The sequence below is a fragment of the Mustela nivalis genome, assembly GCF_964662115.1.
Source record: "Mustela nivalis genome assembly, chromosome: 14".
NCBI lineage: Eukaryota > Metazoa > Chordata > Mammalia > Carnivora > Mustelidae > Mustela > Mustela nivalis.
Window position 1 is genome coordinate 4,794,688 of NC_139033.1, and position 27,795 is coordinate 4,822,482.

General features: G+C 44.5%; 1 protein-coding gene across 1 annotated transcript; it reads right to left on the minus strand.

Moving 5' to 3' along the window:
* Window positions 1-345: 345 nt before the first annotated feature.
* Window positions 346-27,795, minus strand: TMEM233 (transmembrane protein 233; the record flags this gene model as incomplete). The annotated part of the gene is made up of 2 exons (XM_082699756.1): window positions 346-486; window positions 27,610-27,795. 2 exons carry the CDS (start codon window positions 27,793-27,795, stop codon window positions 346-348), a joined length of 327 nt encoding a protein of 108 aa, XP_082555882.1.

Genomic DNA, 27,795 nt, shown 5'->3' on the forward strand with positions numbered 1-27,795 from the left:
GCTGCTTTTGTGCTGAAAGGGCTGAGTTAAGTAGTGACATGTGATGGTGATAGACACCAATGATATTCACTCTTTGGTCCTTTGTAGAAAAAGTTTACTGATCTGGGTTCTAGATAGAGCAGCTGGAGGACAGTGGGGCTTTGGATAGGCAGGACCCCGAGTGACTGGGTAGAGGAGAGACCCTCCACAAAGCTCCCTGGCTTATGTGCCACCAGTGAAATAAAAATGAAAGCTCCTTTGTTTGGGATTGTTTGCTCTTGGAACATAACCTAACCTGTCCTCACAGATGGCTGTGGGCACTCAGGAGAAGGCCTTCCATATTGGGAGGGATTCAAAAAAGCCTACTTACTTCCTTGTGAAGTGAACTGCGCAAGAAATACCGATGATGAGAAGGCCAATAATGATGGAGGCGATGGCCACCCACTTGGCATTCCTCCCGAGCCGCTTGGATCCCTCGATGTCTCCCTCGTTGTAGCTGTTCAGAGACTGGGAGACACAAAGGAAAAGCTGGTGATGACAGATGACCCACAGGGAAAGACACGTGCTTCGCAGACTGATCTGCGCAGGTAACATGGTTGTCACCTCCTCCAGGAAGCCCTCCCTGGATTCCTGGGTTGACTTCTTCCCCTTCTGGATTTCTCTATTACCTTCATCTTAGTATTTACTATACGACATTGAAAGGATTGCTTTGGCCTCTCCCATTAGAATATTGCTATGTGGGACCATTTACCTTTCGTTCAGTAAGGTATACCCTGCCCAGTGCTGTATTTGTCATGAAGAGGATGCTTGAAGAAATATTTGTATAACGAACAGGTGTGCACATCTCATCCAGCAGAATGGGCTTTGCAAACCCTGGCCCATGGGCCAAATCCAGCCTGCTGTTTTATGAATGAACTTGGTTTGGAACACAGCCCCACTCCTCTGTTTACTATTGTCTGTGGCTGCTTTCATGCTGCAAGAGTTGTGTGGCCACATCAGAGGCCATATGGCCCTTGAGGCCTGAAATAGTGACTACTTGGCCCATTACAGAAAAAGTTCGCTTCTCCTGCCCTAGATCTTCAATCCATGAGGTCTCTGATTGAATTGTCCCCTTCTCTCCCCAAGCCACACTATCAAGCCACCTATTCATATGGCTTTCCCAGCTGGTAAAATAGTCGACTATTTCTATACTGGCTGGTAAATAGCAGTTACCCCTCCTCAAATCCCAGCCATCCTGGTCCGCCACCTCTGAGTCCCCACCGTTCCAGCAACTTAAGGCTTACGACTGGGCCCAGCAGAACGTCCTTCCTCATTGAATATTTTGTTGAATATTTGAATACTTGTTGAATATTTTAAATATCGCCTTTGTTGCTTGTACTTAGAGCAGTGTCTGCTACCTTGTAGAATTCCAGAAATAAGGACTGGCTGAGGGGGTGAATGAATATACCCATTTCTCTACTGGATGTGAGTTTGTTTGGGGGCAAAGAGGAGGTGCTCAGAGAATGTTTGCTGCTGAGCGGATGGCCAGGACAGCTGAACAATCTTACAATAAGCCCTCTTTATCATGACTCCTACTGCTAAGGCTCCCCCAGAGGTTCTGGTGCTGCTGAAGGAAGACTGGAAATATGTATTCATGAGTTACGGACAGAGGTTGATCAGTGCGGGTAATTTTAGATTTCAGTGGGAACCTCTCTTCCCGAGCCTGAAATCACAGCATGTTGGTAATAATTGCTCCTCTTCCAGGACTGTGAAGGAGGATTAGGTACATGCAGACAATTACAAGCCAGGGAAACACCTAGTGAGCTTCCCACGTCTAGAGCCTTCCATTAATTCTTGGATTCTGGCCACCTTTGCAACAAGCTGGAGGTCTCGGCCGTGAAGGGGGCTTGTGCTCAGGTATCAGGTGTGAATGGGAAGGCAGGGACCTGCAGTGACATCCAGAACTTCTAGCAGGAAGAATTCCAGAATTCTGAGCCCTGAATTCTGGAGTGTGTGTTCAACCCTGAGTATTTATTAGAAACATCTGGCTAGTGTTGGTTTGTTTTAAAACCAGATGTCCTGGAGAGATTCTGATTTAATTGATATGGGGGCCCGATACCAGTTTTCTTTAAAAAAAAAAAAAAAAAAAAGAGTGGTGGGCGCCTGGGTGGCTCAGTGGGTTAAGCCGCTGCCTTCGGCTCAGGTCATGATCTCAGGGTCCTGGGATCGAGTCCCGCATCGGGGGTCTCTGCTCAGCAGGGAGCCTGCTTCCCTCTCTCTCTCTCTCTGCCTGCCTCTCTGCCTACTTGTGATCTCTGTCTGTCAAATAAACAAATAAAATCTTAAAAAAAAAGTGGTGAAATATACACGAAATGTACCATTTTTACTATTTTTAAGTGAATAGCTCAGTGGCATTAAGTGGTGTTCACTTTGTTGTTGTTCACCGTCCCCACCATCTGTCCTCCCAAAGTGAAACTCTGTTCCCATTAAATCCTGACTTCCCATTCTTCCAGCCTCTGGCCCCCAGCAACTGCTATTCTTATTTTCTGTCTTATGGACTGGACCACTCTAGGTACCGCATGTAAGAATCATATAGTATTTGTCCTTTTGTGTCTGGCTTATTTCATTTAGCAATATCCTCAGGGTTCATCCGTGTTGTAGCATGGGTCAGAATCTCCTTCCTTTTTTTTTTTTTTTTTAAGATTTTATTTATTTATTTGACAGAGCGATCACAAGTAGGCAGAGAGACAGGCAGAGAGAGAGGAAAGGAAGCAGGCTCCCTGCTGAGCAGAGAGCCTGATGTGGGGCTCGATCCCAGGATCCTGGGATCATGACCTGAGCCAAAGGCAGAGGCTTTAACCCACTGAGCCACCCAGGCGCCCAGAATCTCCATCCTTTTTAAGGCTTACTCTTATTCCGCTGTATGTATACTGTCACATTTATCCCTTCATCTGTCGGTGGACACTTGTGTTGCTGTATAGTATATATTTTTTAAGCTTCTTAGGATTGAAACCCTTTGTTCCAGATAGATATATTTAATGCCCTGAGGGTCAAGGTGCCCACCAATTTAAGATTAATTCCAAGGAAGTGTGCAACAGAGCACGGGCTCTAATCTCAAAGAGCTGAATTCAAATTCCATGTGTTAGCCGCTATGAGAATGAGAGCAACTTATCAAGACTTGGTGTCCTCATCTGTAAACTGGAGACGGTGGTAAGTACCTTCTTCACAGTGGAGGAGTCAGCGAGTTATGAGTTAAAGCCAGTGAGTTAATGGTGAGCATTGCCCCAGCCCATACTAAATGTGCAACAAATGTTAGCTTTTATTGTGAATTGCCACTGTCTGTCTTGCTCTTCCTCCAGCACTGAGAAGTCTTCGGGGTAGACTCATCTGGGCTATTTACCAGAGTCAGAGATGATCAGGCTCTGCCCCTTGTTGGAACAGCATCTCTGAGGACCCAAGTTTGAGAAGCTTTGTTTTAGATCAAAGTCACTGCATAGAATCTTAGAGCCCCCTGAATGCTGAGCTCACAATTCAACTTATTTCTTAATTTTCATATTTTTCACAGTCCAGTTTTAAATGATATAGATTCAGATGCTCCTCAAGTGACTGTTACCCTACATGCTGCTTTGGAGAACCCAATTCTGAGAGGTGTTCCATCCTGGCAATCTACTCGTGTTGTTGTGATCAGTGGAAAAATAACGAGATCCCTCCTTTCCCCAAATATCGTCAACTCCTGGCTGTTTGGTGAAAAAAATCCAGTTTCATGTTCCCGAGTAGGAAAGACAGCAAGTCGGTGACATGCTGAGAGACACATCTCTCTCTGTGTCCGTAAGCACAAGGGAGATCGGGGCTTCTAGAGTCTCTTCTTTGCAGGGCTCTGCTGGTGGCCTGGCCGAGGGGCATTTGGGTCCAAGCCGTGAGTGAGTCTTACTCAACCTACATCGCTTGCTGACCATCTGGCATCTTGTATGCGACCCTTCTCTCTGCAAACTACCCTTTCGCCAGGGCTCCTACGGGACATGCTGGGTTGTCTAGGAATGAAGCCTCAGTTGATTTGAAAAACAGACGAAAGTTCTTTTTGGTATCCACTGTGGATTCTGCTCCCCCCGGGAGTTTTCTAAGGAATCCGTTTCCTCCTCTGGACTCACAGAAGAAGGGGCTGCCCAGGGGCGCATCTACGGGGGAAATATAAGGATATGGAGAGAAGAGGGTGGGAGACTTTTGAACTCCCAGATTTCACTCTGAAGGCGTTGGGGAATCTTAGGGTTTGGTGGAGATCTAACGAAGACACGAGAGGGAAATAGTGCTCCCCTCCTCCATTCGGTGGGCATCATTCTTTTCCCTTCCCCATTGGAATTGCTGAGGATCTCCTGACAGATGCTACAGACTGAAGTGGTGGAAATGGGTTGTAGAGAAAACGCATAGTTTATAAATCTTTCTCTGAAGAGCTTAGAAAGCAAACTATCCCATCTGCTGTGCAAGAACCAGAGAGAAATGGGATGGCTTAGATCGTCTTATTAGTTCTTTTACATATTACAGATGTAATTTGCGAACACATAAAGCATTCGAATGCTACAGAAACATCCAGTAAATAGTAAGCTCTTCTCCCCATCCTGTTTCCCAGAGGTAACCATTACTTGCAGCTTGGTAGATTTGTTTCTAGATCCCCCCCCCCCCGCCCACAAATAACATGAAAGGAAAACTGACACTTTCTCTTGCTTCTGTTATGGCTAAGCACATCATGTATCTTGGTCAAGATAAAGAAACAGCAGTTTGTATCCTGAGATAACCCAAGAATTCAGAGTCAGTTTTTTGACCCCACGTCGCTCCAATAGTAAACCCTTGAATACTTCCCATCAATCTTGGCAAAGACCGCCTCATCTCTGCCTTGTGCAATGTTGGTACCCAAACATGGGTCACTTCCTTTGTGGCTATTGTAATCTCTTGAGAAAGTTACTGTTTTGCTTTGTTAAGTTTTTAAATCATGAACAGACTGCTGTAAATCTTGGTAGCCTTGGTAATTTTGCATTTGTTTCCTTGAAATACTTTGTGTTGTGCTAGCTGGTCTTTTCGAAGTTGGACTTCCTTGCATTTCATTCTAAGTGAAATCTTTTCTTTTCTAAAGTTTTGGTCTGTGAGTCTTTCTTTGACAAAATTAATAATGATAACAGGTAACTTTTACTGAGTATTTATATGTTCCAGGCACTGTGGTAAATACTTTTTAAGAATTATCTCAGTAGTCTTCATAATAAGTGTGTGAGGTAGATGCTTTTTTTGTTCCATATTACTGGTGGGAAAATTGAGGTACAGAGAACTTCAAGTGATTTGCACAGAGTCACATAGCTAGTTTGGTAAAGTATGTATACATGTATATGAATGTTTATTGGTTAAATGTAGTTCTTTTTTTAAAAGATTTTATTTACTTATTTGATGGATAGAGATCACAAGTAGGCAGAGAGGCAGACAGAGAGAGAGGGGAAAGCAGGCTCCCTGCTGAGCAGAGAGCCTGATTCAGGGCTCCATCCCAGAACCCCAAGATCATGACCTGAGCTGGAGGCAGAGGCTTAAACCCACTGAGCCACTCAGGCGCCCCAAGTATAGTTCTTTTTGATATATTTATTTCCTTTGTTCAGTTTTCTATTAGTTTGTCCTTCTCTCATTGATTTATGGGAACTTTTTATATATTGTAGATCAGTGTTGTACAATAGTAATATGGGAGGCATGTATGTGATTTTAAATTTTCTAGTTGCCCCATTAAAAAATAAAAATAAATAGTGAAATTAACGTCAGTATTTTACATAAATTTTATGTGCACATACACACTCAGAGTTTTTGTTTTCTCTTTATCCCAAAGATATGAATAGCATTACATTATATATGTTCTGCAACTTATGTTTTTCCTCTATTACAGGTGGTGTACCTTTTCAAGCTAGTGCTTCTAGATCTATCTCTTTCTCATCTCCCCATGCCCCGCTTAGGCATGATTTAAAATAACAAGTTATATTGATAGAGTTCCTAATTCTTGCATCCTTGGGGGGAAATCTTCAATTGTCATTGTGCTTGTTGTTACTGTTTTTAGGTAACTTTTTGTTTTCAAATAACTTCAGACGTACAGTTTGTGAGCATAGTTGTCTCCTTTTTAATGGCTCCGTAGTAGTCACTTACATGGCTGCTCCTCACCATTACCCATGTCACTCATTTAAAGTTTGTTACAGTTACACAGTGGGCTTCAGGAGGCATCCTTATTCTAATTGCCCCACCAAAATGCTAGACAGACTTATACTGCCACTAATAGTATTGAAGCGCCCTTCCCCCCACATCCTTGCCAAAACTGTGTGTTATCAATGTATTTTTTTTTTTTGCCATTTTGACAGGTGACAAAGAATCTCAAAATGACATTTCTTTGATTCAGTGGTGAGATTGAGCTATCTTTATGTGCTTGAGACCTCTACTCGCACATTCGCCTCGCACATTCGCTTTCTTAGAGAAACTTTCTAAGAACAGCTTGTTTAAAACTCTCTCTGGTGACTAATTCAGTGCCTGAAACATAGGAAATCAATAAATACTTATTATATGGATGAATGTTTATTGGTCAACTGTGTTTCTTCTTGATGAATTTTTTATTTAACGTTTGTCTAGTTTATGATCAGTTTGTCTTTTTCTTATTGATTTGTGAGAACTTCTTATATATTATAGATCACCCCTGTGCAACAGAAATAGAATGGGAGCCACATATGTAATTTAAAAATTTCCAGTCACCACATTAAAAAAGTAAAAATAGGGGAAATTAATAACATGTATTTGATTTAACCTAGCATGTCCAAAATAATATCATTAAGACTTGTGGGACTACCCACATTTCAAATACTCCATAGTCACCTATGGCTAGTGGCAACTGTACTGAATAGCACAGCAAATAATGTACCTTAATCTATTACATATATTGCAAAATTTTCTCCTGGTTTCTCCCAGTTCATTTTCTTTCCAAATTATAGCTTCTATTTTGATATAGATTGAGGCTCATGAGAAGTTGCAAACTAGAGATAATACCAGGAGTTTTCACAAACACTTCCTCAAGCTTCCCCTAATGATGCCTTATGTCACCATAGTACTTTGTCAAAGCTAGGAAACCGGGGCGCCTGGATGGCTCAGTGGGTTAAGCCGCTGCCTTTGGCTCAGGTCATGATCTCAGGGTCCTGGGATCGAGTCCTGCGTCGGGCTCTCTGCTCAGCAGGGAGTCTACTTCCCTCTCTCTCTCTCTGCCTGCCTCTCCATCTACTTGTGATTTCTCTCTGTCAAATAAATAAATAAAATCTTAAAAAAAAAAAGCTAGGAAACCAACATTAATATGACACTATTAACTCAGGCATAGATTTCACAGTTTTTACATGTACTCTTTTTTTGGGGGGGGGGATGTATATAGTCTCATAAAATTTTGTCTCATCTAGATTGGAGTGTCTACATACAGAAATTCTCTCAGATCACATCCTTCCCCTGTGTCTGTGTTCACTGTCTTCTAACTCATAGGTGTGGTGCTTGGATGGTGCCTGGAGCTTTCTTCTGAGCTATAGACCTTCTAATTTTCCAGCCCAACTGCCCTTATTTTAAGATGCTGGACAGCAAGTTGCCATTTCTGCTCACCACGCAAAGTATGTTAAAAAGAGGGACCTTTAGATTCCTTCCAGTTTTTCTCTTTTTCTGTGAGGCACATGAACCTTCCTCAGGATGCGGAACAGATGAGGCCTCTTCACACATTTTGCAAGGCGCCCAAGAGTCTCCAGCAGTGTATTTTCTCTTTTCTCCAAGCATGGGTTTATGGTGACAAAAGGTAATAATCATCACAGAACCCAAGGAGAGCATCTAGGTCTTGGTGAGCTGCTCCCCAGCCAGCGAAGGTCACACTTTGACAGAAACGTGGGCGAATTCCTTTCTCCTGCAGTGGATACTAATGATGTCATGGTCACTGCATCAAGCTGTTTCAAGCATATTTATACATCCCCTCCCTGGAGGGACACATGACACTCAAATACTCAAAGAAAGAATGTTGCTCAGGAACCGGAAATGAGGGGGACTGTTTCTATGCCCAACCCCAAAAACAAAAACAAAAACAAAAACCCAACAACTAAGCAACAATAACACCACCAACAAAAACCAAAAACATCCCTAAAAAACCAAAAACCCAAACCAAAAACTGCTGCAGGGAGCAGCAAGTCTGCGTCACAAGGCTATGCAGCCCCGACTCCTGGTTGCCTATTGGGGGGTTCAGGCAACTCCTGGCATCCACATTTCCAAGAAGGAGAGACTCCATGTGACTCCATGAATTTTGTTAACTGAAGTTGAACATGAGGGGATCCAACATTCTAGAAATTCGTGACACTTTACATTACATGATAAAACTCCACCACTGTCCTGAGCTAGAAAAACACGGGAAGTACTTTGTCCTTTCCCTCTGCTCTTAGAGCAGAGGTCTTGCCATGTCCCACATGTTACCAGATGAGTCTGCATCACTACGGAGTGTCTGCCACGTGCGGGCCTGAGATGCAGCTCTTCCAAGTTGTACTTTTTTTTTTTTTTAATTCCCTTGGGTTGGTGGTTCTCAACCCCAGCTGACCTTAGAATTACCTGGAGGGACTTTACAAATTCCTGTGCTCAAGACCACGCCAAGACCAATTGAATCAATACTTTTTTGGAAGCTTCCCAGATTATTTCAAGAAGAGTTGGGAGCCATTATCCTAGATGGACATCCATCCATCCATCCATCCAAAAATTATTTGTCGACCACCAACTATGTGCGAGACAGTGCTCTCCATCACCCTGGTGGAGCTTACATTCTGGTGAAGACCAAAAATAAATAAACGTGTTAATAAACAAGACGATGACAGAACATTATTAAGGCAAGAATAATGGGGCGCAGGGAGGGAGCTCTCAGTGAGGTGGTGGTAGGCAGACTGACACGTGAAGACTTGAGAAGGGGTCAGGCCTGCAAAGAGCTGGCGGGGAAGAGGAAGGCTGGCAGAGAAGACAGCATGTGCAAAGTTCTAGGGGGTAGGAAATAGCTTTTTTACTGAAGGCACTTAAGAAAACCCAGAAGGAAACGCAGGAGTGAAGGCGGGAAGAGAGAGAGAGATGAGAAGAGGCTGGGGTAAACCAGGGGCTATGTTAGTCACAGTCATAATTATGGCAAAATAATAGTTAATATTCACGAGGTACCTACTTTGTGCCAGGTCCTGGACTAACCATTTATGCCATCATATAACTGAATCTTCACCCTGATCCTCATGGGGGTTAAAAATTGTATCCACTGAGAAAACTGAGACTCAGAGACAGAGAAGCAGATAATGTGTCTGCTTTCAAAGGCAGCTTTCTAAGGGGGCTACAGACATCACCAAATGATAGTAAGTTAATCAACAAAGCTCTTACGGTAACTACGTCTTTATGTCCATAAGACCCCAAAAGCTAGATTTAATACACTGTTGATAACCCAGCTTCACATAGCTGACTTGACTCCAATTTAATAAAAACTGGGCCACTTATGTGAAAAATAGGGCAAATATGCCTCCAATCTGTGCTCCTGATCTCCCTGTCAAAAATGGGTTCGTTTTCATTGTTCTTGTCTAACACCAAACGTGCTCAGTAATCCCACATTTACCCTCAAACAAAATTAGCCGCCAAACACAAAATAGTAACAATGGAAGACATAGTCAGTTGTTGTTTTTATATTTTGGTTACGTGGTCATAATGCATTAAATGAGTTAATACACGCAAAATGCTTTGAGCAGCGCTTGGTAAATATCACAGTAAGCATTAGCTATTACATTGATATTATTATTATTATTATTATTATTAATTATACCATATGCTGATTGACGAAGATGAAAACAAATGAGCTATTAAATACACTTTGGTGTGCTCCACATTCCCCGTGCCCAATTGCTCTTCCTTATGATTAAGGAAAAAAAGGGGGCACCTGGGTGGCTCAGTGGGTTAAGCCTCTGCCTTCGACTCAGGTCATGATTGCAGGGTCCTGGGATCAAGCCCTGCATCGGGCTCTCTGCTGAACAGGGAGCCTGCTTCCCTTCCTCTCTCTCTGCCTGCCTCTCTGCCTGCTTGTGATCTCGGTCTGTCAAATAAATAAATAAAATCTTAAAAAAAAAAAAAAAGATCTGGGGGGCTCCTGGGTGACTCAGTGGGTTAGAGACTCTGCCTTCAGCTCAGGTCATGATCCCAGGGTCCTGGGATCAAGCCCCACATTGGGTTCTCTGCTAAGTGGGGAGCCTGCTTCACCGCCCCCCCCGCCTTGCCTGCCTCCCTGCCTACTTGTGATCTCTCTATGTCAAATAAATAAATAATATCTTTAAAAGAAAAAAGAAAAAAAGACCTGGGTAAAAACCAAGAGTCCTCTTCCCCTTTAACAGGGCATAGGAGGCACATTTCTGTTACCTGGGACAGGTAAGCAGTGAAGCCTTAGTAGCCAGTGACACCACAGTGGGAAGTAGCTTTTCTGGAAATTTCTTGTTGTCTGAAAATGCCATAAGAGAAGAGAACATAAATCACTTGTGTGGGGGGATGGGATGGGAGCCCTAGAGACCTTGGCTGGGAGCCCCTAGCAACCTTGGCTAGAAACCTGTCCTTGGCTCCCCATTGCCCTGGGAGAGACGCATGTTCTTAATCATGGCCTTCCAAGTCCTGCAGGGTCTGACCTCTGCCTGCCTTTCCAGCCCCATTTGGAGCCTTCATCCTTGCTCCACCTCCCTCTTTCCAAACTGCTCCCCCCATCTTTGTCCTGTTCATTTCCTTTGCTGGAAGCCCACTTCCCTTGATGTCTCATGTGGCCAGGATCTGCTCATTCTTCTGGTCTCAGCTTTCATGTCTCCTTCCTCAAGGCAGTCTTCTCAGGTCACCCCATCTTCAGTAGGTTCCCTTACCTATGTGCTGACTCAGTCTGCATCTGTTTCCTTCATAGTCTCCTCTTGGTGCGACTAGGTCATTTTACTCTGTTGCTGATGGACTCATTGAGTGTTTGACTCCGTCACCTGATTGAGCTACGTGTGGGTGGGCGCCATGTCTCTTTTTACTCATCACCCTTTCTCCAGTGCCTGGTGGAGGGTCTGACACTTAGTATGCCTTTACTTCCCTTACATGAGGTTGAATCAACAGAAAAGCAAACCAGTAGCACAAACAGTGCAAACAGACACTGAAAATGAAGCCATTAGCCAACTTAATGTTCTGACCAAGGTGACCAACCAGTCATTTTGGTACTGACAGAACAGAGGGTAAACTGTGTCATCTAACTTCTGTGTCGGAGTTCTGAAGGGTGGGCTTCTACCTTAGGCAGACATGGGTTTGCTGTGTGAATGACCAAAATAAGGAATTTTTGGCTTGAGGTCAAGTGCTCATGAAGGAAATTCAGATGCTTTCACTTCGTAAGCCAGAGTCACTGACAATTTTTCACTTAAATGGAGCTCCCTCCCCCCAGTACTTGTCCATGGGTATGTGAATTGTCCTATGCCTCATTTTATTGCAGACAATAGATATTTGGATCTTTAATACCGTAGTAGCTGACCTCAAAGGAAAATAAGGCCTTCTAGGGATGGCTCCGAGTCTCAGTTTTCCTCATTTGTAAAATGGGGATAATAATGTCTACAGCACAGGCTGATTGTGAGGCTTAATTGAGATAATGCCTGTGAAGGGCCCAGCCTTACCTCATTTAATCTTGAAAATAATGCAGTGGGGCACCTGGGTGGCTCAGTGGGTTAAGCCTCTGCCTTTGGGTCAGGTCATGGTCTCAGGATCCTGGGATCAAGGCCCGCATTGGACTTTCTGCTCAGCAGGGAGCCTGCTTCCCCTTCTCTCACTGCCTGCCTCTCTGCCTGCTTGTGCTCTCTCTCTCTCTCTCTCTGTCAAATAAATACATAAATAAATAAAATCTTAAAGAAAAAAGAAAATAATGTTGATAGATCTGCACCAGCATTCCCATTGTATAGGTGGGAAAACCAAGGCTCAGAGAAGTTAGGTGAAAGGGCAGAGCTGGATTTCAAACTGGAGTTGAGTGCAGAGCCCAAACCACTAGTTTCTGCCTTTGACTCTGTTGCCAATTCTTGCTGGGGGAAAGAGAAAGCCTACAAGAAAAAAAAAAAAAGAAGTTCTCATTGGAAACTCTGAAACACATAGGACACCCCCTCAACAAGGATCACAAAGCAAGTGAAATAAACAAGGGCCAGAGATCCTATTACAGAGGAGACAATGTGCTGCTTACATATGAGTCTATCCAGAATATATGAAGAACTCTTACAACTCAACAACAAAAAGACAAAGAACCCAATTAAAAACGGCAAAGGATCTGAACAGACATTTCTCCAAACAAGATATACAGGTGGCCAGTTGGGAGAAGAGGGGTGGGGTTATGGACATTGGGGAGGGTATGTGCTATGGTGAGTGCTGTGAAGTGTGTAAACCTGGTGATTCACAGACCTGTACCCCTGGGGATAAAAATATATGTTTATAAAAAATTAAAAATTAAAAAGAAAAAGATATACAGGTGGCCAATAAGGACTTGAAAAGATGCTCAATATCATTTGTCATTAAGGAGCTGTAAACCGAAACCAAAAGATACCCACTAAGATGGCTAGAATACAGAAGACAGACAAGGGGCACTGGGGTGGGGGGCCTCAGTTGGTTAAGTGTCAGACTCTTGATTTCGGCTCAGGTCAGCATCTCAGGGTCTTGGGATGAGCCCTATGTCAGGCTCTGCCCTCAGTGGGGAGTCTCCGTGTCCCTCTCCCTCTACCCCCTCCCCCGCCTGCGTGTACATTCCCTTTCTCTAAAACAAATAAAAATTTAAAAAAACTTAAAAAAAAAAGAGAAAAGTTTTATTGAAGAGGTAGAGACATTGGAGCCTTCCAGCATGAAGCCTTAAAACAGCATAGCTGCTTTGGAAACAGCCTGGCAGTTTCTAAAAAAGTTAACATAGAGTTACGGTATGACTCAGCAGTTCCACTCCTAAGTATAGAGTAGTGAAAACATACACACAAAAGAACTTGTCCGTGAACATTCACAGAACATTCCTGATACAGCCAAAAAATGGAATCAACCCAGTGTCCATCCACAAGTTAATGGAGAAACAAAATAGGGTCTTTTCATACAATGGAATATTACTTCGCTTTAAAAAGAGGCTGAACCTGGAAAACATTATGCTAAGTGAAAGAAGCCAGACATAAAAGATCACAGAATGTATGATTCCGTTTATACGCAACATCTAGAATAGGTCAGTCCATAGGTACAGAAAGTCAATTAGTGGTTGCCAGGGCTTAGGGGGAAGAGGCATGGCAAATGAATGCTAATGGGTATGGAATTTCTTTCTGGGGTAATGAAAATTTATTGGAATTAAATCCTGGTAATGATTGCACAACCTTGTGAGTATACTAAAAATCACTTGAATTGTACACTTTTTTTTTTTTTTAAGGAAGGCCTGGTGACAGAGCTTTTGCACCTTAAGGATTCCAGGGGACCAATGATGGAGGCCAGAGAAGTTGGTGGTGTCAGGCAAGAGATAATGTGAGGGCTCACAAGTAGCTCGGGAGGTATATTTGATAGTTATCCCAGTGTCCCCTGGAAGCAGCTGCCAGGCCCTGTTGGTGTTAACAGTTGGCGCATTACGGTTTTGTGTGAACACGTGAGAAACACCTCTCAGAAATACAGAAAGGAATTTTGCGGGGGGAGGGGGTGATGTAGCATGGAATGGCAAGAACAAGTGAAGCCTGGGCTGTTGTTCGGTCACGTGTTTGCACTCACAGGTCATGAATGCCTAGGGAAACTGGGACCCAGGCAAAAATGGGTATTGCTTCCTCAGTGACCAAATTAGTTCTGAGTGATTGTTCTAATTTGGAATGAAGGTTGAAGTAAAAGTAAACCAATAATTTGGTCCCACATATGGGAGCAATTTGGCTTGAGGCCGAGGCACAGTAATGATCTGTGAAGAGGTCTTGTGTGACCTCCCACCCCAACCCGAGTAACAGAAGCCCTAGCTTTCCATTTTGTGGCCTATTCTGGGGTTCCTTCCTGGGGGAGTTAGGTCCATTTTAAGTGGATGACCTAGATATCCTCACGTATGTCCCTGGATTATACCACGCTTACTCAGCCCCAGGGCCTTTGCACTACCTGGCTCTGCCTGGCTTTTCCCATGGTTGGCTTGATTTCATCCTTCAGCCAACCATCCTTTTCTAAAGCAGAATCTCTTCTCCACCACCTGCCACCACTGGTCGTATTTCCCTGTTTATTCTCCTCACAGAATAAACTCTTCACAGTTTTTTCTCTTACCAGTCTCTGAAATGATCTTGTTTATGTGCTAGCCTGTGTATGGTCTGTCTTCTCCCACTAAGACAAGTTCCTTAGAGAGCCAAGACCTTGACTGTCTCATTCAAAAAGCAAGTGAAAGCTGTGGTTGTCCTGTGCCCAGTTTGGGGCAGAGTGGGTCTGTTTGGCTGTGGATCTGAAGCCACATTCTGCAAACAGATCATCTGTTTGTTTCCTGTGCCTTATTTCTTAACCGGTTCAGAAATCTTGAGGGGAAGTGGGGTTGGTTCACTGACCCAGCATGTAGGCCTCTTCTAGTCAGAGGATGAGTTAGCCCACAGATGCCCCAAATGTCAGCTGTATTAAGGGTCACCATAATGTCTGGTCCATAGTATTCAAACATTGTTGAATGAGTGAATGAATTTGAGAGAACTGCCCCCCACTTCCTACCCTTGAAAAGTGACCAGAGGTTTCCCACGTGCTGTGGCATCTCCTCCAAGGGGGACCAGGCATATTTGAGTGATGTTTCTCTGGGCTGGCTTAAAGCTCTCTTCTCCCATCTGAATTCCTTTTCCTGGCTTTTCTCTTTGAAACTTAGAGCTACATGCTGCCCAGCCAGCTTCCTACCATGGCAGCCAGGACCAAGGATGCTGTAATTGGAAGAAAAGCTTGGTGACCTGGGCTTTCTCTGTCTTTGGCCATACTCACCCTGCCTCTTCTGTTTTCCTTCTCATTGAAAATGGATTTTGGACTTTGTCACAATCAAGCACAAATGTGGAAGGGACTTTCTGGGGGATCATGGGATGTTGAGGTGAATGAAGACATTCTTGCCAGAGTCCATTTCTTTTTGTTGGTAGATATCTAAGAGAGAGAGTGGCTCAAGGGGAGATACTGTGAGCCACGTGACCTCTAAAAGCATGAAGAACTTTACCTCAGGAGCATCAGGTACCCTCTCTGTGGTTGAGGGACAGAGCAAAAAAGTGGGCTTTCTATGGAAAACAGTATGGTATTTAAAATTTTTGTTTTCTATGATTTGATCTATTAAATTGCCCATACCTAAATCCTAATTTTAGAACATGTTCCCTTTTCTATAGGACACGTCTTCTTTTGGGTTACCTGCGTGGCTCAGTCAGTTAAGCGTCTGCCTTTGGCTCAGGTCATGATCTCAGGGTCCTGGGATTGAGTCCCGTATTGGGCTCCCTGCTCAGTGGGGAGTCTGCCTCTCCCTCTGCCTCTGCTCCTCCCCCGGCTTGTTCTTGCGGTCAGGCACTCTCTCTCTCTATCTCAAATAAATAAATAAATCTTGAAAAAAAAAAGTCACCTCTTCTCTCAAAACCATCCTCCTCTTCACCGTCCCTATATCTCTAGTATGTATTTGGGCAGTGGGAAGTGAGGTTGCCTCTCTGTCTGTGTGTGTGTATCTCTCTGTGCCTCTCTGTTTCTGTCTCTCTACTGTCTCACACAGACTCACATACCTATACAGACTTAACATCAATGCCTGAGCACAGCCTCAGATACTTTTGTTCAGCTGTAAGAACTCTTTAGATAGATCAGCATTGTCTTGGACCCCTAACTCCTCCATAGCAAGGCTCCCATCAAAACAGCTTGATAGACCTGGGCCCTTTAGTAACAACGTCTGAGTTTTCAGCTGACTTTGGGATTTCTCATTTCGATTTTGCTTGCTCCTAAGTTTCTGTGCCTAAAGGTAGTGCCGGGAGTTCAGAGATGGGGCTTGCAGACCACGAGGCACAATTCCTTGCCATCAATACTTCATTCATTCATGCCTATCTTTCTCCTTCTTGTGTTTCTGGGCCATGCCTCTCCATAAATATCTTCAAGGACAAGTGGGAATTGTCCTTTTGCCTATCATTAAAACAAAACAGTAGAGAGGACTTCTGCCAGACTTGATTGAGAGCATTATATGATGCTTCCTCTATTGGTGGGGCAGATCTATTAAAAGGGAAAGCTTTCAGAACATCAAAGCTGTATTCCTAGCAAAGGGCAAGGCATAGCCACCTGAACATAATCCTTAAGAGACTAGACTCTAAACTCCATGGTAAGGACTGTCGTGTCTAATTTTATCTACTAGGGTCACCTTTCTTTCTTTTCTATTTTTTAAAAAATCCCAGTATAATTAACATACAGTGTTATATCAGTTTCAGGTGTATGATATGGTGATTCGACATTTCTACACATTGTTCCATGTCAGCTTTCCGAGCTTTGCTTCCTCATGGATACATGGGGCAGACAGACGGCTCTCTTGCATACCTCCCTGGGAATTTGCAAGGAAAAAGTGAGACTGTGTCCATATTAAGATGTTTCGAGAAGTAAGGACATGTGGACAATATGATGATGATGGTGGTGGTGTTGATAATGGCAATAGCATACTACCAAAATTATCCGGAACAAAGAACAAATGAAGTTACGAGAAGAGGACATTAAATACAGAAAGTCACCTTCAGTGCAGGGGGATAGGACATATAAAGAGTAAAGGAAAGGGAAAGGTGACTTTCTGAATTTCACCTACAGAAAAAGAGAATGAAGGCAAAAGAGCATGAAGTTCGGCTAAGGAGACCCATTAAAAATACTTGTGTTGTTCACCCTTATTTGGGGTGCCTGGGTGGCTTAGTGGGTTAAAGCCTCTGCCTTCAGCTCAGGTCATGATCCCAGAGTCCTGGGATGGAGACCTGCATCAGGCTCTCTGCTCACCGGGGAGCCTGCTTCTTCTTCTCTCTCTCTCTGCCTGCTTCTCTGCCTACTTGTGATCTCTGTCTGTCAATTAAATAAAATCTTAAAAAAAAAAAAACTTCCATTGGAAGAACGCAGGGAGAGGTAGGTCTATAATGTAAGAACGTTAGGGATGGAGCTCCTTGCCATAGCTCCCTATCAACATGTCTCAATCCATTAAGACCGAGAACCACAATCATTAAGAATGGTATTAACCAAAGTGTGCTTTGTGGTGTATTAGCCTTAGAATCAAAGGATCCCAGGCAATATGCTTAATAAATGCTCTATGTTATACTGTTCCCCTGAAGAGCCACAACGCCCAGTGTTTGGCCAAAGGTTCGAGAAATCCCAGAGGAAAGGAAGCAGTTTACTTTTGCTTAACTCAGCATTTGACTTCTCAATATCATCACCTCCCCCATCCCACCCCTTTTTTGGCAAAACTTTGTAACATTGGGTAGAACCAGTTGTCTGAGAAGCATGGTGTTGGAAAGACTGGCTTCTTGAACTTGAGGTAACTGGACGTTTTCAGGTATGTTCAGGCTCACACTCTGAAGGCATCACATTTCTGGAAAAGTGGCTCTGCACTGAAGAGTGTCATCCATCCCGTGGACTAGCGCATGGAGAAGAAAGACCAATTTCCAAACACGGACCCATTGGATGGCAGCGTGAAGATGTTCGTGAGCTCTAGACCAGCCTGGAAAGTTATCGTCAGGAACAAAGTCTTGGCCAACCTCTCAGCGACCCGTGGCTTTAGCCTGGGTCTCCTGGGTATTTTTCAGACGAGATCGGGAGCGTTCAGGGTGGTATGGCCGTAGACTCCTGGGTATTTTTCAAAAAAGTTTTGGCAGAAATGCAGAACACAGCTGGGAAGGGAGGGGAATCCTCAGAGATAAAGGTAGGAACAAACTTGGGCCTTCATAGCCATTCATTCATTCATTCAATATGTTTCTTATTGACCATGTGCTCAACATTGTGCTAGGTGATGAGGCCCACAGTGCTACCTCAAGGAGTTCACATATACAAATTTGTGCAAGGAAGTAAAGGTTCCCTGAGAGAAATCTGTTCAGAGTATAATGGGCACAACCCGGGGTAAGGGCAAGCAAGAAAGGCCTCATGGAGGAGGTGACTTTCCAGCTGAGTTTTGAAAGAGGCGTGAAATCTGCATTTAACAAGATCCTCAAGTGGTTAAAGTTTGTGAAGCATTGTTCTGGGGTATGAGTCCTCCTACCTGGTCTCCTCTTGATAATTATTTGCAGGTTTCCGCCAAAGTTATCATTAAAATTCATACATTATAAGTGAGAAATTATTTGCTTACTAATTAATGACGAACTGCACCTCATCCATGGCCCCGTTTTGCCAGCTCATTTAATGGCTGCTGTTGTTATCTGAGCAGTGTTTGATGACTTTGGGAGACAGATTATGGCCGGACTTCTTTTTTCCTTCCTTCCTGCATTCCTTCCTTCCTTCCTTCCTTCCTTTATAAAGATTTTTTGAAAAAATTTATTTGACAGAGAAAGAGAGAGAGATCACAAGCAGGCAGAGAGGCAGGCAGAGAGAGAAGGGGAAGCAGGCTCCCTGCTGAGCAGAGAGCCCAATGCGGGGCTCGATCCCAGGACCCTGAGATCATGACCTGAGCTGAAGGCAGAGGCTTAACCCACTGAGCCACCCAGGGGCCCCATCCTTTTCCTTAAAAAAAAAAAAAACGTCATGGAATTTTTTTTTTTTCTAAAGATTTTATTTATTTATTTGACAGACAGAGATCACAAGTAGGCAGAGAAGCAGGCAGAGAGAGAGAGAGAGAGAGGGAAGCAGGCTCCCTGCGGAGCAGAGAGCCCGATGCGGGGCTCGATCCCAGGACCCTGAGATCATGACCTGAGCCTAAGGCAGCGACTTAACCCACTGAGCCACCCAGGCGCCCCCGTCATGGAATTTTTTAAACATGAAAAAAAATCAGCAAAATAATATAATGACTCCTCGTGTTCCCATAGCCCAGTTTCACTATCTATTAGCAGCCAATCTTGTTTTATCTATATTTCCCACGTTAGTTTATGACACAGCCATTATATCATTTTATTAGTAAATTAAAATGGTATTTAAAATGTATTTTCAGGGGCACCTGGATGGCTCAGCCAGTAAAGGGTCTGACCCTCGATTTCGGTTATTATCTCAGGGTCATGAGATCGAGCCCTGTGTTGGGCTCTGTCTCTGCTGAGGCGCTGATCGTGGAGCCTGCTTAAGATTCTCTCTCCCTCTGCCCCTGCCCCTCTCCCCTATGCTTGTGCGCACATGCGGGCTCGCTCGGTCTCTAAAAAAGTAAAAGCCAGGTGCTGGGTATTATGGAGGGCATGTATTGCATGGAGCACTGGGTGTGGTGCATACACAATGAATTCTGTTACACTAAAAGAAATTTTTTAAAAAAATTTTAAAAAAAGGTAAAAAAATAAAAGAAAGGGAGGTGGGTGGGGGAATGGGGGAAATGGGTGATGGGGAATAAGGCAGGCACTTGTAACAAGCACCAGGTGTTGTATGGAAGTGTTGAATCACTAGAGTCCACATCGTGTATGTTAAGTAACTGGGATTTACATAGGAACTTGAAAGGGGGGGGGAAGGTATTTTTTTAAATAGGAACACACAGATTGGTATCTTGAAATAGATTTAGTCTCTACCGACAGCAGTTTAAATTCTAGATTCCCAAGTACCAAATGTCAGTGGCCACCCTCTGCCATGTAGTAGTTGAGAAAGCAGCAGCAGTTTGGATGATATGCGCATCTAGAAAATCGGCATGTGTCTCTGACAGAAATTTCCAACAGTGGCATACTTCAGGTAACGTTTTTATCATCTGGAACCATTTTAATACTCATCAGAGCTTCATGTACAGAATTTTATAACAGATAAATCACAAGGGGGGGCGGCTGGGTGGCTCAGTGGGTTGAGCCTTTGCCTTTGGCTCAGGTCATGATCTCAGGGTCTTATGATCCAGCCCTGCATTGGGCTCGCTGCTCAGTGGGTAATCTGCTTCCCCCCACCTCTTTCTGCCTGCCTCTCTGCCTGCTTGTGATCTCTGTCTGTCAAATAAATAAATAAATAAATAAATAAATAAATAAATAAATCTTAATTAAAAAAAAAAAAAGGAAATATAGTTTGGATGGATGAGCCGACCCCAGTGGAGCCTGGGTCGGATGGAAAGAAGAGTCGCTTTGGTTTTGTCTTTCATCCTGTGGACATTTACTTTCTTTTTGACCACAAACCTTGTTTTCTCAAGCAGGGGTGGTCAGGCACAGGGTGGGGCTGTAGCTTACTGTGCCAGCCCATGACCAGATAATGGATTTTGACAGTGGCTTTCAGACCACGGATCCATTATCCACTGTATCCTCTGCAGGTTTACGAGACCCATTGCCTTGTTTTCAGGAGGACTTCCCTTCGCCTCTTTTCTGTGTTGGAACTTTTTTGCTGGATCCTGTGTCCTTCTCTTCCTTGACTTACTGCTCTGTTTTGGGGGAGCACATCCTCGTGTAACTTTCTGAGGAAAGGTATATGGCAGGTAGTTTTTTGTTGCTGCTGTTGTTCGGATTTTTTTTTTTTTTAAATCTTGATTATCTGAAAATGTCTTTTTTCTTTTCTCTCCCAAGATTGATTGCTCAGATGGGTCTAAATGGAGGTTGGAAATAATTTTCCGGTTGGATTTTGAAGTCATTGTTCCACTGCTTAACTTTCAGCATTACTGGGGCACTTGGGTGGCCCAGGAAGCCTGCTTCTCCCTTTCCCACTCTGCCTGCTTGTGTTTCTTCTCTTTTAATCCCTCTCTCTGCCAAATAAATAAAATCTTAAAAAAAAAAACTTTCAGCGTTACTTATGAGAATTCCAAAGCCATTACAAATGTATCCATGGCATGTTTTTTTTCTTATAAGTTTGTGGGATTCAAGAGAAATTTTACCCTTAAATATCTGAAATTTCATGATGATGTGCTTTGGTACACATATAATTTCATTCATTTTATTGGGTATCAAGGGATTCTTGCAAGTATTCTGTTCCAGACATTTTTCCTGTATTATTTATTTAATAATTTCCTCCCTTCAGTTTTCTTTGTCTGTTTGGATTTTCTTGAACTTTCTTTTTTCTTTTTTTTTTTTTTTAAAGACTTTTATTTATTTACTTGAGACAGACAGATACAGAGAAAGGGAAAGCATGGGCAGGGGGAGGGGAAGAGGGGGAAGCAGACTCCCCGCTGAGGTGGGAGCCTGATGTGGGTCTCGATCCCAGGACCCTGAGATTAAGACCTGGGCCGAAGGCAGACGCTTTACCACCTGAGCCATCCAGGTGCCCCTTTTATGAACTTTCTGATTAGATGTTGGATTTCTGGGAACAATTCTCAAATTTTCTTGATTATTTCTATCTTTTGGGGGAGGAAAATTTCCTTCCTCATTTTTTGAGTTGTGGTAAGATATATATGACATAAAATTTACTATATTAACTGTTTTTTAAGGGCACAGTTCGTGACATTAAGTACACTCACACTGTTGTGCAACCATAGCCACCATCTGTTTCCAGAATTTTCCATCTCCCCATGTCGAGACATTGTACCCATTAAACAATAACTCCACATTCCCCTCTGTCTCTAGCCACTAACAATCACTGTCTCCTTTCTGTCTCTATCAATGTGACTACTCTAGGTGCCTCACGTAAGTGGAATAATGTATTTGTCCCTTTGTGGCTGGCGTCTTTCACTTAGCATAATGTCTTCAAGGGTTAAATTGTAGCATGTGTCAGACTTTCCTTTCTTTGAAAGGCTGAATAATATCCCATTGTATGTGTACACCATATTTTATTTATTCATTCTTCTGTTGATAGACATTTGAGTTGCTTCCACATTTTCCATCTTTTTTGATTTTTGTATTATCTCCTTGAGCTTCCCTCAATGTTGACTTCTAATCTGTCTGCTGTTTTTGTTTGTTTGTTTGTTTGTTTGTGTTTGTTTTATCAGCCCTCATTTTTAAATTCCCCAAATCTCTGTTTTGCTTCTCTGGTTTATTTTTTCCCCAGTCTGTTCTTTTTTTGTGGACACCATCATCATCATGTTCATCAGCTACCCTTAACCTTTCTTCTGCTTTTGGCACTATTTATCTCCTTACACTTAATTTCTCCTGTTAACCACAGGTCTCTTAATGCAGAAGAATTTCTCAAACATCTGATAACCTCCCACTGCTTGCTCCTATTTGAAAGTAAGTCATTGAAAAACTTCTTGGAAGTTCTGTGGATGAGGATGGGGCTTGTCCACATATGGGCAATGTGTATGATGGGGTGGGGCTTTCATCATTTCTCTGGTGAATTTCTACATGTTTCTGTCTGTATGTGATTTTCTTTTGGTATGATCCCCTTGTTGGAGAGAAATTCTCCAGTCTCCTTCCTGGATTCCAGGGTCAGGGTACAAAGTAGGGACAGGGGCTAGAGCCTTTCTTGTTCAATGATACCTTGACTTTACCCTCAGCTGTATCTGGTGCCATTCTGTTCAATCTCACCAGAGAGCAAATCTCCTTCTTCTGTCAGGTGCCTACCACAGGGGCTGGCTGATGATCTCTGGTAATAATAACTTCTTAAACAGACTTTTAAAGACTCCTCCACTCTTCAACCCTACTCTTTATTCCTAGCTTCAGAGGTGATATCATCAATTGGTATCTCCAATTTCTGAGCCTTTCTAGAGTTTTCAAGGTAAATGGACTTTATTCTTGTTGGATCCTCCTTCTGTAGGATTTAAATTTCAGTATTATCTACTCTACAAGGTCAAGTCAATGCTCAACTAACCATTTTCCATGTTCCAAGATGTTGTTACCTCTCTCCTCTCTTCACCTGTTCTCCTAATATGTTCTTGGATATTTGTACTCTTTCAGATTCACTTACTATCATTTTAAGTGGTTGCAGAAGGGAGTGGAGAAAAATAGGTCTGTTCCATATTCCTTGTTTATTTGTACACATCCCAGTTTAGCATTAATATTTACTTTTAGGCTACAACAATTATTTATTCCTGTGACGTATTTTCTTGTCACTGCTTTTGATCTTACTGAATTTTCTGGTCTCAGTAAAAAGAGGAAAACTGCCATTGGAAAAGGCAATGGCTTGTATCCCTGAAATACACACATCATTGTCATCTCCATCATCACCACCATCATCATCATCTCCATCATCACCATCATCATCATCACCATCATCATACTTAGTGAGTTCTAGCAACGTCCTAGGCAATGGGATGAAAACATTTATCATTCAGTCTCCAAGACTATACTTCAGTAGGTACTATCATGACCCCCGTTTTGCAGGGCTGAAAAGCCAAGCCTCAGAAAGATTGAGTCAGTGGCATGAAATCACAAACAGCAGATGGCAGAAAAGGATTTGAACCCCAGTGCTTGGTATCTAGACAGGTTCTGTAAGTGCGAAGGAAAAATTGTTCTGATGAAAGAAGGCTTATAGATTATCCAGCCCAAAGTCATTGGCTATTTCATATCCACACTTAGGATGACCAGATTGGTTCAGCTGTGCAGATGATTGTATCATGACCTCCTTAAGAATGGAGGCTCAGCGTGGACTCAACTTCAGTCTCTTGAGTCAGGTAGCAAATTCCGTGTACACAACCAACAGACAGTGAACTCAATCTAAAATTGCCAATACTCCTGCAATTTGCTTAGAACTTTTCTCCTTCTTCATCTAAGAGCGCAGAAACCTCGTTGATCTTATTTACCCCTTGATAGAGCTAAGAGAGTATGTCAACGTCTGGGATAGAGTCTGGTGTATAGTAGGTGCTCAGTAAATATTTGTTGAATGAACCAACATTCTTTCTTTGAATCAAATGCCATATGGAAATTATGGAGTTCCTTTCATATGGAATAAACAGAGATAACCAGGGAGCATGGGGAATGAGGCTTGAAAGCCAGGCTGAGCTCTACTTTCTAAGCCATGTGCCCTGGTGCAGGGCTGCATCTGCATGGAGAAGGGATGACATTTTCAAATTCCCTGAACATGTGATATGGGCTAGAAGTGGCCCAGCCTGGGGAGAAGTTCTTGAGATACCCATCCCTGAAATTGAGTAGAGTTTAAATACACTTTTAATAGAGAGGCAAAGATTTCCGTGTCTCTGCCACTGGCAATGCTCAACCCACCAGAGTACGGCAAGCCATGTTGTACTGATTCTCATCTGTAGGGCACTGACTGCCCCCCAACCTGCAGGACTTCCCTACCTCCACACGGGGTGGCGCAAGACCATAGATGCCCACAGTTGGAAGAACATTCTTCTCCGATGTATATTTCTCAAAGTACTTTTCTTATTCCCTAGCATCTACTCCAACTTGGTCATTTATAGAAGTCTTCTCTGGCTTGGTTTAATAAATAAAGATCTCATTGTTTTGAGATTGCTGGTTCTTTTTACAGTTCTGGGAACTAGTTGTCTGAGCCTTATCAGTATTTCCCATACAGTCATGTTTATATCACTCTGCATTCTTTTGCAGTGTTTCTTGCTTGAGGTGTCGTTGATGTCTGGGTGAGGTCCGTTCTCCACTGGAGGACAGACTCCAGCACTGCAAGACATTAGTACTCTTTGCCCTTTTCAATAAATGCCAGTAGGGCCCCAAGGCACTGTGACACCAAAGATGCTCCCCAACATTTTTAAATGCCTCCATGGGGAATGGCACCACACTGAGTAACGGTGTGCCTGACCGCCACAAATTACAGGTAAGTCAGACTTGAAAAGAGACAGACCCCACAAGACACCATAGGCAAGCCGCACAGCTGTCAGGGTTGGTCAACCCCGTTCTTCCTACACACCCTTCCTCTTCCTCTTTATTCTTTGGATTTTGGAATCTTTATCATGAAACATGTCAAGCCCAGATCTGCGTAGTGTCAGTGGGAAAACACCCTAGAGGGTGTGCGATGGAGAAGGTGTGGGCTGCTCTTCAGAATTTGGGTTTCACTTAGTTGATGATCTTTTTGTTTTCATATGTGACATATGTTGTTCCCAGGCTCCAAATCTATCCATCTGTGCAAAGATTATTGCACATACCTAGCCCGATGCGGGGGGTTGGACATGCTTTATCCTGTTCCATCTTTCTGACAGTTTTGCCCAACAAAAAATGCTTTTCACAGTCCCATTTTCTAGATGAAGAAACCAAATCTTTAAGAAGGTGTGAAACTTGGCCTCTAGTCAACTTTCCAAGTCCAGTGTCTGTGTTCTGGCGTGAGAGTGGTGTCTTGCTATAAAACTGTTGGAAAAGTCTTGAGGGAAGAAATGGGGAAGAGGGTGGTCAGAAAAAAGAGGTTTCCATTCAAAGCATGTACCAGTCTTGTCCCACCAGACACACCAAGTGGAATCATTAGTATCCAACTTGTCACCACCAGCTGGAGTGTTAGCTCATCTCAGATCAATGAAGGAAAAAGCCTTTGCAGGCAGTTTTATAATTGGCTATGGGAAAGGGGCAAACGGGCTGCTGATTCATTAATAAATCAGGATGGAGTGTGGGCACCAGTTCCAGCCAGAGTGTCTGCTGCTGCCTGGAGAATTTGGCTGCAGCATCCTCTCTAGCTTTGCTGCAGAAAACCCAAGACCGGATATCTCTGGTGAGGAAGGAAGAGAGGAAACTGGCTGGCTGGTCCTCAGGAACCTGATACCAAGGTTTTCCTGGCTCCAGTCTGTGGAACAGGGCAGCAGGAGTGAAGCAGACGTCATGATCCATTAACACCATTCATTCACGCAGGCTTGCATTCATTTCGTGTATTTATGGAGTATCTGCCACCTGCCAGATTCTCTCCTAGGTGCCGAAGATACAGCAACAAAAAACACCCACAAATACTCCTACCCTCAAATACTCCTACCCTCATAGGGCTTATACTCTAAGGAGGACACATAGACAGTAAGTATATTAAGAAATCAATCAATCTATCTCATGAAGAGGAGTGCTCTAGGGGGAAAACGTCAAGGGCAGGGGAGTAGAGCTTGTAGGGATTTTGATTGGAAACCAGGATTAGGGAAGGCCTCGGGAAGTGACATTTGAGTAAAGATCTAATAATAACATCATCCTGAACACCGCATCAAGCGTTTTACAATCATTAATACAACCACCTCAAGAAACCGTGGCTATGATTCTTCCCATTTTACAGACAAAAAGACTGAAGAGAGATGCAGTGATTTCCGGAGATGATACAGCTAGTCAGCGGTCGGAACTGGGGTTTGAACCCAGGCAGTCGCAACGGAAGCGGCGGCATGCTTGCATGTTGGTGCGGACAAACGGGGTTTGGGGACGGGAGGGTCGCGCGTACAAATGAGGTCTTGCACCAACGAGGCAAATATGGTGCCACCCGTGGGCAAGTGTGGGGGGACCTGAATGGAGGAAGGGGGCAGTGACTCTCGATCTTCCCTGAGCCGAATCGGATTCTCTCGGTCTGTAACTGGGGAGGGAGATCGCGGCAAGGGTTGTCCCGGGACAGCGCCGGTCGGAACCTTACCCCGCCGCCACCCCCGGGCCAGCTGCTCCAGTCAATAAGGCGAGGGCCTCGCGGGTGCATGCCGCCCTCCTGGTAGGGTTCGTCCGGGAGTTCCTACTGGGGCTGAAGGAGGCTGCGGAGCCGAGCCCTGGGAGAGCGGACTGAAGACCAGCAGCCACTACTCGGGAGAGGCGCGCGTTCGAGAGGCGGACGCGCTGAGGGCGCGCCCAGTCGCCAGTGCATTAGCTGGAGCGCCCCGGGCGCGGGACTGAGCGGTGGAGGGGAGCCTGGGAGCCCTTGGGGGACACCAAGAGAGGCGGAGATAGGGTCCGCGCGCAGCAAACGAGGGAAGAACTGCAACGTGCTGGGGCAGAAAGAGTAAAAGAGAGGCCCAGGCGCACGTTGCAGGTGAGAGGGGCAAAACCGGCGCTGGAGAAAAGCCTTGAGAGCGAGCGGGCGCGCTGGAAAGAAAGGGCGGAAGGGTTGCGGGAGATGCCAAGGAGGGGAGCTGGCGTAAAGAGAAGGAAGAAGGAACTGTTGCCCGGGAGAACGGGGTTGCCTAAGACGGCATGGGACCAGGATCAAGGAGAGGGCGTCGGAAATCGCTTGGGGACCTCCAGAAAGTGGCCGGGGAGGCGCCCTGGGCTCAGCAGAGCAAAGACTGTATGCTAAAAGAGTGCCTCGCGCTGGAGAGGGGGATCCCCCCCACGCGGCACTGAGGGGGCCATGGAACCCGTGCACTCAGAGAAAGGGGCGGGCTTTTGCCTGCAAGGGTGGTGACTTTGAGCTTCTAGAAAAGCAGGTTGAGAAGAACCGGACCAGTGCCTGCGAAAGTCCGAGGAGGCAGGCAGGGAAAGAAGCCGCAGAGTCCACGGAAGAACTCCCGGGATGGGCAGAGTACACGATGGGTGCTGGAAGGAGGTGGAAAGCCGGCCTGGGAGAGGCTGGGTCGGGGCTCCGGGCGCCACAGGCAGCGCAGTGGAGGCGCTGGTGGTTGAGGGCAGAGTGCTGAGCCTGAGACAAGTGAGGAGGAGGCGCAAAGGACCGAAAACCCGGGGTGCGGCAGGCGGCGCGTAATGGAGCAGAGGAGAGCGCGCTGGGTCCCCTGCGCTCTGGCAACACCTCCCAAGTCTTCCCCTCCCTCGCTGCTCCAGGTCCTCATTCACTCACCATAATGGAGAAGACGAAAGCCACGATGTTGATGGGGTACGCGGGGCAAAAACACGAGACGATGGCGAGCCACAAGTAGTTCTTGGGCATGGGCACGTCCTCCTCGGTCTTGTCATCCTCGGTGTTGGCCTCTGGACTGCTATCCAGAGCCCTCTTGAAGTCCGCGCTGGGGTCGTACTGAGACAT